Source organism: Onychomys torridus, chromosome 5 (genome assembly GCF_903995425.1).
Source record: "Onychomys torridus chromosome 5, mOncTor1.1, whole genome shotgun sequence".
NCBI lineage: Eukaryota > Metazoa > Chordata > Mammalia > Rodentia > Cricetidae > Onychomys > Onychomys torridus.
In genome coordinates, this window is record NC_050447.1 from 135,975 (window position 1) to 150,654 (window position 14,680).

At 40.5% G+C, this 14,680-nt stretch overlaps 1 protein-coding gene across 3 annotated transcripts in view; it reads right to left on the reverse strand.

Annotated features, from left to right (window-relative positions):
• Nucleotides 1-14,680, reverse strand: part of Large1 (LARGE xylosyl- and glucuronyltransferase 1) — a 506,337-nt gene that overhangs the window by 76,354 nt on the left and 415,303 nt on the right. For all 3 annotated transcript variants that reach the window (XM_036187421.1, XM_036187422.1, XM_036187423.1), the window contains 2 exons: nucleotides 4,815-4,927; nucleotides 2,360-2,485 (listed from right to left, as the gene is read on the reverse strand). In XM_036187421.1, coding sequence (XP_036043314.1) covers nucleotides 2,360-2,485; nucleotides 4,815-4,927 — 239 coding nt within the window. The remainder of the gene's footprint in view (nucleotides 1-2,359; nucleotides 2,486-4,814; nucleotides 4,928-14,680) is intronic.

The following is a 14,680-nucleotide window of genomic DNA, read 5'->3' on the forward strand; positions in this document are numbered from 1 at the left end:
GGGAGAACAAGGAATAACAGACCATGATAAATGAAGACCACATGAGAACAGGAATAGGCAGAGTGCTGGAGAGGTCCCCAGAAATCCACAATGATATATCCTCTGTAGACTGCTGGCAACAGTCGAGAGAAAGCCTGATCTGACCTAGTCTGGTGATCAGATGGCCAAACACCTTAACAGTCGTGCTGGAACTCTCATCCAATAACTGATGGAAGTGGATGCAGAGATCCTAGGCCAGGCCCCATATGGAGCTCCAGGAGTCTAATTGTCGAGAAAGAGGAGGGACTGTAAGAGTGTGAATTGTTGAGACCAAGATTGGAGAGACACAGGGACAAATGGCCAAACGAATGGAAGCACATGAATTATGAACCAAAGGCTGTAGATCCCCTAGCTGGATCAGGCCTTCTGGATAAGTGAGACAATTGAATAGCTTGAACTGTTTGGGAGGCACCCAGGCTGTGGGACTGGGACCTATCCTTAGTTCATGAGCTGGCTGTTTGGAACCTTGGGATTACACAGGGACACTTTGCTCAGCCTGGAAGGAGGGGACTGGAGCTGCCTGTACTGAATCCACTAGGTTTAAAGGAATCCTCAGGGGAGTCTTGGCCCTGGAGGAGATGGGAATGGAGGGGACAGCCTGGGGGGAAGGTGGGAGCAGGGACGGGAGCGGGGAGGACAGGGAAACCCATGGCTGATGTGTAAAATTAAAACACAAATATAATAAACAACAAAAAAATAAAATACATATGTAATTATAAATATACTTTCATTCTTCATACTCATACATTAAAAAACATATATGCTACTGTACAAGATACATACAGATTTAGGATGCTTGTACCTTCTTGGCAAGTTTGATATTTTTAGTTGGGCCTGCCTCTCTTCCTCTAATGCTTTATCTGGTATCAGTACAGTTAGTATAGCTTCTTTTGGGTACTTTTTTTGATAATATTTTTGCTAATTGTTATTGTCAACTCTTTAGGTTTACATTAGATAGACCTATCTCTTGTAAACAGCATATGCTGCATATAATTTTCTCTTAAATCTGGCAAAATATTTCATTACCGATCCCTCATTTAGAATTAACATTACAGGCAAATAGATATTATTGAGCCTGTCCTACACTTAATGAATTCAAATCACTTGGTTATTTGTGTGTTTTTTTTTTGTGTGTGTGTGTGTGTGTGTGTGTGTGTGTGTGTGTGTGTGTGTGTATGTGTGTGTATACATGTATGTATGTGAAAAAAAAACACATAGGCATGATGATATATGCCTGCAATCCTAGTACTGGGAGGTGGAGACAGGAAGATTCTGGCTAGCCATCCAGCCAATTAGTGAGTTACAGGTTCAGTATGTGCCCTACCTCAAAAAATAAGGTAAAAAATGGTGGAGGAAAGCAAGGTTTGAAATACTTTTTCTTTTGGCCATGTTGGACAGTTGTCATTAGCAACAACAAGTAAGGGTTTTCATCTGTGCACTAGGGCTTCCCCTTCCACCTCTGCCTTGCTCTGAGAACATATCAGCTTAACTTGATGACATCATACTGGGAACCCTGGAGGAAATCTGAGGTATCCTAGGCATCACCCCTCTAAACTGAAGCTAATCACAGTACTTGGTTAAGTCAGGGAAAATGAGTAAACCCCCATCCAATGTATAGACTTGTAGGCTAAATACATAGGTGCTGAGTACAGCCACAAATTAGAATATTTTGTTTTGTGACATTATGTACAACACTAGCCTGTACATACTATTCTGCCCTGTGTCTTAAAGCGAGGCCTGCTTTAGTAGTTGGTACTAAGAAAGTCACAATGAAAGCTTTTCTGCCCCTGTCCCATTTCCTGGAGGAGAATGAGACATTTGTGCTTGTTTTCTTTACCCTGACACTCCTACACCTGTCATGGCTCCTGCAGTATTTATTTATTCCACTTTCCTTCCACATTTCTCTGCTCTCTATTACAAATATGCCTTGGAAGCAGGAAGTGATTCACATCCCATCTATAGCACCTGGCACAGAGTGGACTTCTCTGTAAATGTTTTTGCTTGAGTTAAATAAATGGATTTTGGGATCTGGAATGAACCAAAACAGCTGGCAGCATATGGAAATCAGAAAAACCAAACAAGCTGGTTCTTTACTCTGGGGGCTTTATGCTTTCTAGGAATCCCAAATAAGAGTGTGAAAAAAAAAAGCCAACAGAAAGGAAAATCATGTTCATTCTGTTCTCCTTACATCTTCCACCACATGCCCACAGGGTTACAGAAAACTGCTTCCTGCCAATCCCCACACCCAGCTTCCCTATGCTCATGATAGGACTGTGTTGAAGATATGAACCACATCCCACCATGGCAATTCTTGACCCACCTTTAAATCAGACACATCTCTGTAGCACTGCTCAGAGCGAGTGTGGTCTGATAGCTGTACATTCCAGAAGCAGGGGAGCTGATACACCAGGAAGGGGTTTTGTTTGATGACAGCATTGAAAATATCCTGTGGAATAAAAGCCAAGGACATAGTCAAGTGAGTGGGCAGGTTTAGCTTACAGGAGGACATCTCTCAAACATCCTGCTCTGGCATAGCACTGCTCCCATTGTGGAGAGTTTTCCTGACTGCTTTCTACAGGAACCAAGGGATAATGTCTGGACAGGCACAGGGGAATGTCATAGGCCAACCTGACTGACTCAGTGTTTATGAGTCCAGCTTGCCATCATCCAGCAAGTTCGCACAGGGCAGATAGGGAATGACTTTCCCAGGCTGGCTATCATAAAATAAATCAACTACCTTTTCCTCCCCTTGTCCCACCCTAAGTGGGGAGCCCTGTGCTATCCTGAGCCTTCTGGAAGAAGAAACAGTGTAATTACAAGTGGCTCAACTCATCCAGAGGGTTGAGACAAATTACAGATCCTCATTTCTAGTACCTCTTTATTAGGGCGTTAGGTTGGCCTGGTGATGAATGCTCCTTGGATTTCTGCAGGCCACAACACCCAGAGTACAACTCCCTATTTTAAACTCCTATTCCAACTTGTCTGGGAAGGATTTTTTTTTAACCATATTTGAGCTCCCTCCAAACCTAATATGTATCCCCATTTATTAGCCAACTACTAGACAGGTGGTGCTGGGAGGTGACTTATGGGCCTTTATGGTATAAGATGGCTGAACAAACTATCCTCACTGGACATAATTGTTAGCTTTGCGGGGATATACTCAGGTCACTGTTACATGACTTGAAATATGAGGACAGCAGACAACTTTCCTCTCAGGTCTTAGACAGCACCTGCATTGTTTTATTTTAGTTTTTCACTCACTCATTGCTTAGGAAGGGAGATCAGTTTTTGGCTCCTTGGGAAATACTGAATAATAATGGTTAAAAAAGAGAGAGAGAAAGAAAAACAGTTATATAACCTTGCAGATTTTCTTGGTTCCTCTGTATTTGAAAACTTCGTTGAAATTTGACAAAGGAATCATGAGGCACAAACTCAGGATGGAAAGGAAAGGAAGAAATGAAGAAAACCCAGAGAGAGTATCTTCACACCTCAAGATAGACAGCAACATCACAAGAAGGTAAAATCTAAGTGAGTGATCCTGAATTGAAGTAAAACAGACCCCATGATACATGTGTTTTAACAATTATTAGTTAATCATTTGTTGGAGTTGGAGGGTCTTCTCAGACTGTCTGCTTAAGGTCTGTTTTTCCTGCTTAAATGCAATTACCTTGAGTTGAGGACTACCAGGATTAGGATCACAGTAATGGTTTTAGGTTATACATTACATGCTGCTTTTCAGATGTATGTGAAATATTTGGGAAACACACCATGGCATTTTGGGACCATTCCACATTGATGGTACATTACACAATGATAGTAAAGATGGTACTCATGCCTTTTCAATGTGCAGACTGTTATCCACTTGTGAGTCTGATTACATAAACAATGAACTTTGTGAAGTAAAGAACCTGGGTCCTACCACTGGAGACACAGCTCAGTGGTTAAGAGTACTGGCTATTGTTCCAGAGAAGCAGGTTTGATTCTAGCACCCATATGGAGATTCACAAGCACTGTAAACTTCAGATGTAGAGGATCTGACACCCTCTTCTGGTCTGCATGGGTGCCAGACACACATGAGGTCCAGAGACATACATGCAGGAAAAATATAATTACACATAAACTAAATAAAGAAAATAACCAGGTCCTTTTCTTATCTGTCATCTTCATACATGTTTTAATATACAATGTCCAGTGAATGTCTTTTGACTGAGTGTATGAACAAACCAATCAGGTCTGCTGTAGTTTGGGGTCTGGGATATTCTCCCACAGGTCAATGTGCTAAACTACTGGTTCTAAGTGCTGGATTATCACTGGAGGTCTTTAAACCTTTTATAGGTAGGATTTAGTGGAAAGTTTTAAGGTCACTGGAAGAACACATGTGAGGGGGGATTGTGGGGACCCAGTGTCTTCTTTGAAGTCCTTATTATGAGGTGAGCAGATATGATCCTCCATGTGCTCACCAGTTTTATGGTTTTAGACCAAGAGCAATGTGGTCAACCAACTATGGGTTAAGCCTACTGAACAGTGATCCAAAATGAACCTCATAATCCAGGCATGGTGGCAAATACATGTACATCCTAGAACTTGGGAAACAGACAGGAGACTTGCTAGTTCAAGGCAGCCTGGAGTATATTCTGAGAATTTGTTTGTGAAAAAACAATGAACTAAACCAAATTGTAGCAAAAACATCTTACTCAGTTTTACTATAGTAACAATACAGTATGCACTAACAGCAGGGTACTCAGGTGTAAAGATCCCTGTCACTGGCCACTCACCTGGTCAGCTAAGGAGGTAGACAGCATGCCCATGAGTTCCCTCTCAGCTGTCAGCCTCCACATCTGTTCCCATTTCATCTTGCGCAGCTTATCCAGAAGCAGTAGTATGACTCCTGGGCAACAATATAGGATAGAAGAAGACCAGCAACAGTGAGATGTCACCAGACACATGTGCCACTCTGGGACAGCCTATTTACCTGCAAGGATGAATTTTCCCTTCCAAATCTCAGGCAGCTAGCCTTCACCATACAGGGTGCATACTTTGGAGATGAAGAGTCATGGCCTCAGCACCAGGCTATGCCAAATACTGATCAAGTGTAAAACTAAATCACATCTTTGAAACATACTCATTATATAGGAAAGAGTATTAAAGCAGGTAGGCACCTACCTTAATTCCTAGCACTTTCTGGAGTTATTTTGTGGTGACAATTGTACTATTGGGTTAAAATAATAAATTTATATTATTTATGTACTATTTATAAACTATTATCACAGCAATGATATCAAGAGATTATGCTGTGAACTTGATGTTCAGTACATGTCTCACAAATACTAGTTTCACTTCTGTGTTTTCTCTGAAGACATGACAACTTAGTATGACTGATATGTGGCACTTGCACAATACACACCATTTGCTTTTTTCAGGAAAAAAATACAATACTTTTTCTACAACTTTACTCTGATTACATGTTTCTGTTTTAGTTACTTAAATTTTTTTTGTGTTTGAATGTTTGCCTGCATGTGTGTACATGTGCATTTCGTACCCACAGAGACCAGAAGAGGGTGCCTGACTCTCTGAAATTTGAATTGCAGAAGGTTATGAGCTGCTATGTGGGTGCTGCAAATAGAACTCAAGTCCTGTTCAAGAGCAAGTGCTTTTAACCTCTGAGTCAACATTCCAACCCCTTCTGAGTGTGTCTTTATTATCTGACAGTACTGACCAGCCACACACCATGGCCTTGGTGATTCTGACTTCAGAACAGCTTTCCTTGGCTCAGTGATAATCAGCATGTGTGTCAATCAATGGGAAGGCAGTTCTTATGTTGGGTTTTTAACACAAATGTCAAAGCTTTGTGTTTATGAGAAACCCTTAACAAGAGCCTATTGTTTCCTTCTTATCAACTTTTCATGGTGAATTTTTATAGGGCTGTACTTGAGCAATTGGGGCAGTGCGTAGAGAAGTTTTCTAAATACACTCTTGTCTTTGGAAAAAGGAGAAACAATGAAATGTAGTATTAAGGCCAGAAAACTCAAAATAAAGTCTAAGAAGGAACGTGTATTTTGGCTTAGCTGAGTGAAATTGAAGGCAGTTATCTACCAACAATTCAGTCTAAGTTGGCAGAAAAAGCCAAATTTGGAACAAGAGGCCACATGGCCGAGGTGGTGAAGGGAACTGCTACACACTTGGGTCCCCAAAGCAATCCCAATCATGATGATTCACTCAGCAGGAGGGCCACTGTCCAGGCAGCTAAACATATTAGTTGATACCTAGACACATATCTCTAAGATTCCCAGAAAGAAACTGAGTTCCTCCTCCCTGGCAGACATACATATTGACTCTAATACTTTTTACTTATTCTAGTGGCACATGTTTGGAGGAAATCACTATTGATAGAAGGTTTTAGGCAGAGAAAATCTGAAATAATGGGAAGAAATAGAGTGACACAGAGATTTGTATTTGAGTCACAAGGTGAATTAAGCTGATTGCCTGTTTCCTTCATGCATATTGGCTTTTTAAAAATAACATTTGCCTCAATGCTCCAAGATCTTTTGAAGACAAATGTCATTCTTATTTTGCTAGAGGGGAAACTGAGAGGCTACTCAGGTACCTCTAATTTAGAGTTGAAAAACAGGTAGACCAGTGTGGGTGTGCTTTACTCCAAAGCCAATGCTTCTTCACTATTCCACATAAACCTGAGCCCCAGAGCCATGGGATGATGACAACTCCTCTTCCTCCTCCTCCTCTTTTCTTTGACTCAGTTTCTACATGGGTAAAAAGGAGGAAAATACTACTTGCCTCACCAACACTTAAAAAACTGATACGTCTTCTTGTGGTAGCCTGATAATGTTAGCAGACAGCTATCCCAAGAAGACTGGTAGTGCTTGCCAGTTTACACAATGTAGATACTCTTATCTTGGGGCATTTGAGTAATGTGATAGCATTGACATGGGAAGAAAAGCAGATGATTGGTGCTCTCCCACACACACACCAAGAGGATGCCAGCCAGTTCCACCACACCATAGAACTTGTTGCCTAAACAAAGAGACAATTTAAAAAAGAGTAAAATTCATACACACACACACACACACACACACACACACACAGACACAGAGAGAGAGAGAGAGAGAGAGAGAGAGAGAGAGAGAGAGAGAGAGAGAGAGGTGTAGGATACTTTGTACACTGTGTGAAGGTATATTGCTATGATTGGTTTAATAAAGAGCTAAACAGCCAATAGGTAGTAGGCAAGAGGTATAGAAGAGGTATAGGTGGAACTTCTGGGCAGAGAGAGGAAGAAGGAGGAGATAAGGAGATAATCCAGGCACAGGGGAGACTCCAATAAGGCATGGAGGGAGTTGGACATACAGAATGAAAGAAAGGTAAAAGGCCACATGGTAAATGTAGAGTAATAGAAATGGAGCAATTTAAGATATAAGAGCTAGTTAGGAACCCTAAGTTATAGGCCAAGCTTTCATAATTAACACTGTCTCTGTATCACTGTTTTTGAGCTGGGGGTTTGGGAGCAAAGAAAGACTTTGTTACAGAACAGGGATCAGTGAAAGGAGAAATGGAGGAGAGGGGGATATATGACTAAGAACCAAGTACACACAATAACACATGTGTATGAAATGCCATAATTAAACTCTTTATCCCCATGCTAAAACTATGTAGTGAAACAGTCTTATTTATTTTTGGAAGATAATATAATAATTTTTTGGTGAAGTACAAAACAGGACAATATAGTGATATAAGACTAGAGAGAGGGCTGGAGAGATGGCTCAGCGGTTAAGAGCACTCACTGGTTGTTCTTCCAGAGGTCATGAGTTCAATTCCCAGTAACCACATGGTGGCTCAAAACCATCCCTAATGAGATTTGGTGCCCTCTTCTGTCCTGCAGGCATACATGTAGACAGAACACTGTATACACAATAAATAAATAAATCTTAAAAAAATAAAAGACTAGGGAGAAAAAAACAGACCCCAGTCTAATATGAGAGATTTCATCAACAGTTACTGAAAAAACTAATTTAAGTTGGGTAAGAAGAGAGGCTGGGCAAGCTAAAGGTGGTAGTGAAAGATCTTAAGGAGCATTCTTAAAGGTCTAGAGAGGTCTATGTGGATCTCTGAATGATGGGGTCTGAACTTAGCATCAGCACTTTTAAATGGCACTACGTCTTGGTGGATAGGGTGGCAGACTTTGTTCAGCACTGACAACAAGGCTCTTTGGAGAGGTTGTAGAGTCAAGAACTGAGGACTAAATGAAGAAACTCAAGACTGTTCTTCCAGTTTCACAGATTTTAACTTGACATGATGTAGCTTAATTTTACAATGATTATATTTCAAGCCATCAAAAAATGTAGAAGTTAATGTAAAGAATACCCTATACCCAGGCACAACAAATGCCAAAAATAAAACATGATTGATGAATCCTAAGATCCACCATCGCATTGTACCTGCTCCTTTCCACAGACACAACCAGTCTCCTAAGGGGATTGCTTTAGGTCTTAGTATGTTCTCACATTTTTTTTTATCTCTATCCATATGATAATAAACAATATTTGGTAGAGTTTTTTTTTTTTTTTGGTGTATGTTTTTCATATTGCACATGCTCTATTCTAACTTGCCTGTATACCTACTGTTACCTTTTAATAATATTTAAAATATTTTATGTGTGTGAGCATGTTTATGTGTGTTTGGGTGCATGTGTAAGTGCATGTGTACGTGTATATGGAGGTCAGAGGACAATCTAAGGTATTGTTTCTCATTGAGTAATGTCTACCTTGTTTAGTTATTTACTCATTTATTTTTTGAGACTGGGTTGGGAGAAGCAGTTAGGAGAGAGTTTTAAATAAATGCCATCTCGATGAAATCCAAAAGAAGAACAGGAATGATATTTAGGCAAGGGAAAGAAGTGTGACATGTCAAGGGAGATAGGCTCTTCCCTGCAGGGCACTGGTTTCCAGCATCTATCAGGTTACAAATATTTCCTAACACATCTGACATCTATCAGGTTACAAATATTTCCTAACATATCTGAAGAGCAGAGCTTAACAGAAAACAATGACCTATTCCCTGTTTTCTGCCAATGAAAGATTAAAAAGAGACTGGGAAGAACATTTATCTTTGCTCACAGATCCATAATTAGTTACAAGTTATTTATACAATACATATCTTTACACCCTCAGACTGATGCCCAAAAGAAGCCCTCTGGAACACAGATGCCAAGGAACTGTCCCTAATGGGGAAGCTTAATGCAAAGACAGAACATTGCCGCAACTTGTGTAACCAAGGTCTGATACCATTATACACTACCAAGGACCCCTGAAAAAGCCACTGTGGCTCTGAGCCCTAGTTTCTTACTTGTAACCTAGAGACTATCTCACCCCAGCACCAAGATGACTTTTAGAATTGAGAATCATATCTTTCAACATACCTTGAATAGGCATGATACTCATGGAAAAACATAATCTAATAATTGATGTCCATAACTAGGAATTAATTTTCTAGCCTGCATTCATATAACCACCCTAAATATCTTAAAAAAGTCTTCTCTCTGTGTAATGATTTGGACACTTGAAATACTGACATATTCTGACATATTCCCAGAACCACATCCCTCTACTCTTCTGGTAATATTCAATTTATGTGTTATAACCAACCTGTAGTTATTAGGAAACCCCTTGAGGTTATTGAAAGTGACAGCTAAAAGGTGCAATCAAGGTAAAGCAGAAGTAATAGTAAAGGAAAGGATATCTACCAAATGGAAATTTATGTGCATAAATTATGTTTTAGAGCAGTAAAAACAGCAGCTTAGGATGTCAAATAGTATCACAATGACAAAAGCTTCTAGGAGTTTGTAAAGAGAATGCAGAAGAGATGAAGAGTGGCATATTCGAGAACAGAATTTCAAATAATGAAAAGAAGAAAGCCAACACAAGGTTTCTAAGAACGAGAGAAACTTCTGTTATAATTTGACCTTAGCCCTATGCTGTAGAGAGATACACTAACTGACCACAACAGGCTTTCAAATCATGAATGACACATAATGGTTTGATAACTAGGTTCTGAAAACTATACATTTCCTCATTAAGGTGACTAATTGCTGAATGTGCATAATTACCATTGTAATTAATAAAAATTAATGCACATATATAAAAGTTGGGACAAGCCTTTAAAGTGAACACTGGTCCAAATAACGGAACTGGCAGAATAGGAAATGGGACCTTTCCAATCTCATACTTAGTTCTGACATACATGCTATGTCCCAGGTCACTCATGGATGCTGTTCACTCTTTAGCAGCCTGGCAGAAGGTGTTGGCAAAAGCTTGATTTTGATCTTGGGGATTTGCTGCTACATTATTTGCCTATTTCCAGACTTGCTGTTGGGGTTCAGTAGTGTGGAGCCTGCCCTTTGCCTTAGGGTGTTCTGCACAGAAGTTTGTGGTCTTAAATTTGACAAGACCTTCCAGTGCCCTTGGCTGGGATGTGTGGGGCCAGCAGAGTTTTACTCACAGCTGTCATGCCAGGAACATAAGAGACCAACATGAGATAAATAAATGAATAAATTTTAAAAAATCAAAGGTTTCTCCTGTGAACAGGAGACTAATGATAGACTATTTTTTTTTGCTATAGATTAGAATGCAGGGCTATTCTCCCATGTACCAACTAAATATGTAGTGAAGTTCACACCCCAAATGGCAAGGAGAATAAGATGGTATCTATGAGGGAGGAAAAAGAGAAGAATCCTTTAAACCATTGCTATGGTTTGAGTTTATTATTAGGTTTCATTGCACTATAAAAGGGAGATGAAGCTGAAGACAGAGGTACTTAGCATCTACCTGGTAACTGCTGTCCATGAGAGGCTGGATACTTTATGTGACCTCTGATTCTTGGGACAAAACTACAAGGGAGATGAAATGTTCCCCATTTTAGAGATAAGACTAAGGCTCACACATGGCTACATAGTTGCAAAATTAATCATATTGTATGATTAGTGATCTTTCAAACATGGCACGTTGCTCCGTGTGTGTGTGTGTGTGTGTGTGTGTGTGTGTGTGTGTGTGTGTGTGTTTGTACAAACATGCTCTTAAGTAAACAGGGGAGGCCTGGTTCTACCAGTGTAGTTCCTCCTGGAAGAAGAGTACTTCAGTGTTGCAAGGACTGAAGGAGACCATAGGCCATCTGCAGGTGGCCCCTGTACAGATATGACAGGAAACCAGCATGTTAAAAGTCAGAGATGGCAGAGCTTCCTGAAGAGTATCCTGTATGATGATGATGGCAGGCATGACCCTGTGTAAGTGATCATGGTCATTGGCTGGACACCAGAAACACTGGAATCAGGACAGTGTTTCAGAGTTGACTTGCTGAATGTCAGAGCAACTGTCTTCTTTCTGCATATGAGCATACCCAACAGAACTTTCAGCAAATGTAGGCTTAGTTCTTGCCAGCAAGCAGAACTACTTAAATTTCTCAGTACATTAGTCATTTCCTTATTGCTATGATCAGATACATGATGAAAGCAACTTAAAAAAAGAATTTAATCTCACAGTTTGAGGTGGTATGGTTGGTTCTTAATGGTGGGGAAGTTGTGGCCCCTGTGGCTTTATGGCAATAGGGGTGTGAGGCTGCCTGCTCACATTTCAGAAGACTGGGAAGCAGAAAAATGAGAATGTTGATGAGCAGTTGGCTTTCACTTTCTTTCCTTCTTATTCAGAATGGAATCCCAGCTCATGCAATGCTGCTGCCCACATTCCAGTTCCCTTCTCAGCCTGCTCTTCCCTGCAAAACACTCAAAGGCACATCCAAAGGCATTCTCAACCAATGCCCAAGTGTTTCTTAGTCTAGTCACACTGACAATCAAAATGAATCATCAAACCAGGCAAACATCTGAGGTCTGCATGGCCAAGGCCTTTCTTAAGGGAAGCTCTTCCTTCACTCCCTTCTGCTCTTAGTTTCTTTCTTTGTAGCCTGCTTTCATGATTAAGCTAAATGAAAGAATCAGCCTAGGACTGGCTTGGTTAAATCAGACCACAGGCTTCCTTGATTCAAGGGAAACAGAGGTTCCCAAGTGGCTACATAATTCCAATAGACAAGACCAGTTTACAGCAGGATTTGGATAAAACTTATTCTCTAATTCAGTGTAGGATGTTAGTGTAGAAAACACAGTTAAACAAGTTAAGAAAATGGTGGGATAAAGAAAGTATTTGACTTAACATCTGCATAGTGAGTCACAAAGGTGTTTATTTATCAGGAATTTGGGTGCTATTGTGTTTCCCTTTGATTAGTCCTCCTTGGCTTCTGCCTGCACTTCCCCATCACCACCTGATGATGACTTGTTCCTAAGTCCTCTGGTGGTTCTTGTGGCTTTGAAGGTCAGACCAATGAAAGTGTACATGGACACCAAGCAGATGCTTCATGGAAAGCTCTGGGAGCACATGGACTCTTACTTGAAACGTTTATGAACGTGACCCTCACAATCATAGCTTTCCTCCCCTCAGCTTGGAAGCACTGGGGGTTCTTATTATAAGCCTGACCCAATAATGAAGGCGAGTTTATTAAAAATTACTCATTTAAGATCCCTGCTGATTTTTTACCAGGGAATCACTTTTGATTATAAAAACTAAAGGATTCTGTGGTCTACTTTTTACTTCTTGTTGGTTTCTTTTTTATTAAGTATAGATGGAAAAAGATATAGCAAATGTTCAAACCCTACAAAAGTCTGATGGTCCTTATCTCACATATTTATTCATTCAATAAAAGCTGACTGGGTGGCTTCTACATGTCAGCTAACCAGAATTCAGAGATAAAGAATACAATGGGTTCTCAGATAGAGAGTACTAAGGGCTGGGTCTGAATGTCCCCAAAAGGCCCAGTGTCAATAGGCTTGATCTGTTTGGCACTAATAGGAGATTGTAAAACCTTTATGAGGAAGGGCCTGTTAGGAGGTCTTTACATTATTGGGAGTCCAGTATTGAAGGGTGTTATGTGATCTTGATTCTATAACTGTTCTCTTTTGTTTCCTCGCCAGGAGAAGGAGTGTTTTACTAAGATGTGCTATAGATGTCCCTATAGATCTAAAAGTCATTGGTCAAAATGCTCATGGTCCAGAATCTATGAAAACTATGAGGCAAAAGCAAACCTTCTCTGTTTATAAGCTGATTGCCTCAGGTGTTTGCCACTGCATTGCAAAATTGGTTAACTGAGAAAGAAAGGTATAGTCTGGACAGGAATGTTAAGTGCCCAACTCAAGCCATAGGAAGTGCTCCTTTTGGGAATTACCTTTATCTTTCTCTTCAAATCATTGGGCAGAGCACCTTCAGTATGATTGTGACAGGGTGGTCTACAGCAACTGCCCAGTAGTTAAGAGCACTGGCTGTTTTTTCAGAGGATACCAGTTCAATTCCTAGCATCCACATGGTAGCTCACAACCATCTACAACCCCACTTCTAAGGGATCCAATTACCTCTTCTCACCTTTGTGGGCACCAGACACACATGTGGTACATATACACACATGTCAAAACACTCATACACATAAAATAAATTTTAAAAAAAAGGAGATTGTGACAGGGCTACGAATATAAAGAATTTGGAATCTGGCAGAGGCCTTTCATCAAGATCTGCAGAATACTTTTATTGTTTTTATTTTGGCCACTCAACATTTTATGAAAAAAGAAAATACATGTAGAGATCACAGAGTATAGCTTTAAGATTTAAAACAACAAACAACAAACCCAAAAACCAAGCCAGGCGGTGGTGGTGCACACCTTTAATCCAAGCACTTGGGAGGCGGAGGCAGGCGGATCTCTGTGAGTTTGAGGCCAGCTGGGCTACAAAGCAAGTTCCAGGAAAGGCACAAAGCTACACAGAAAAACCCTGTCTCGAAAAACAAACAAACAAACAAACAAACAAAAAAAAAAAAGTGGAAGACAGAAATAAGCTTTGAAAACAGAGCAAAGAACCAGAAACTTCATCCAAGTGAGCATGGGATGAGTTAGAAGGGATCCAGAAGACACATTCTCATCTGATTTCTGGTTGCCTCTCACATCTGACATGAAGGCTTCCTCATGCCCAATATCATTCCCATCATGCAATTGTCCAGTCATATTAGCATCCATGGCTAGATTCTATCTATGCATAGGTTTCCCTGCCCATGTTTCTTTCAACCATCCTTGTGTCCCTTTCCCCACAGACTTGTACACTTCAGCTGCTCCTTACCACTGGCTCCTTTCCCTAATTGTACTTTGGGATTTTTCTCTCATTGACACCATTTCAAGAGCCTGCCAGCATTTCCTTCTCATTTTCAAACCAACAGTACATGGGGTTTGAAATGCTAGTGTCCATCATGAATAACTGCAGAAACACTTGGATTTTATGCATTTCCCTCATTTGTGTTGGCAGCCCTTAAACTCTGGGTATTGACACCAATCTGTGCCACTTGTTCCACATGATCTGCATTTTCAGATCACATAGGCACAGAAATCCTTTGTAAGAATGCATGGAAGAGCATGGTACTTTGGTTTGATTTTCCATGTCCACAGAACAGGATCTGTTGGCTGTACCAACTCTTATGGGGCTTAGGGGTGAAAATGCACCCTCTCATTCAAAAGTACTGACTGACAGGTGTCCATCTGCCAGGACCTACTGCA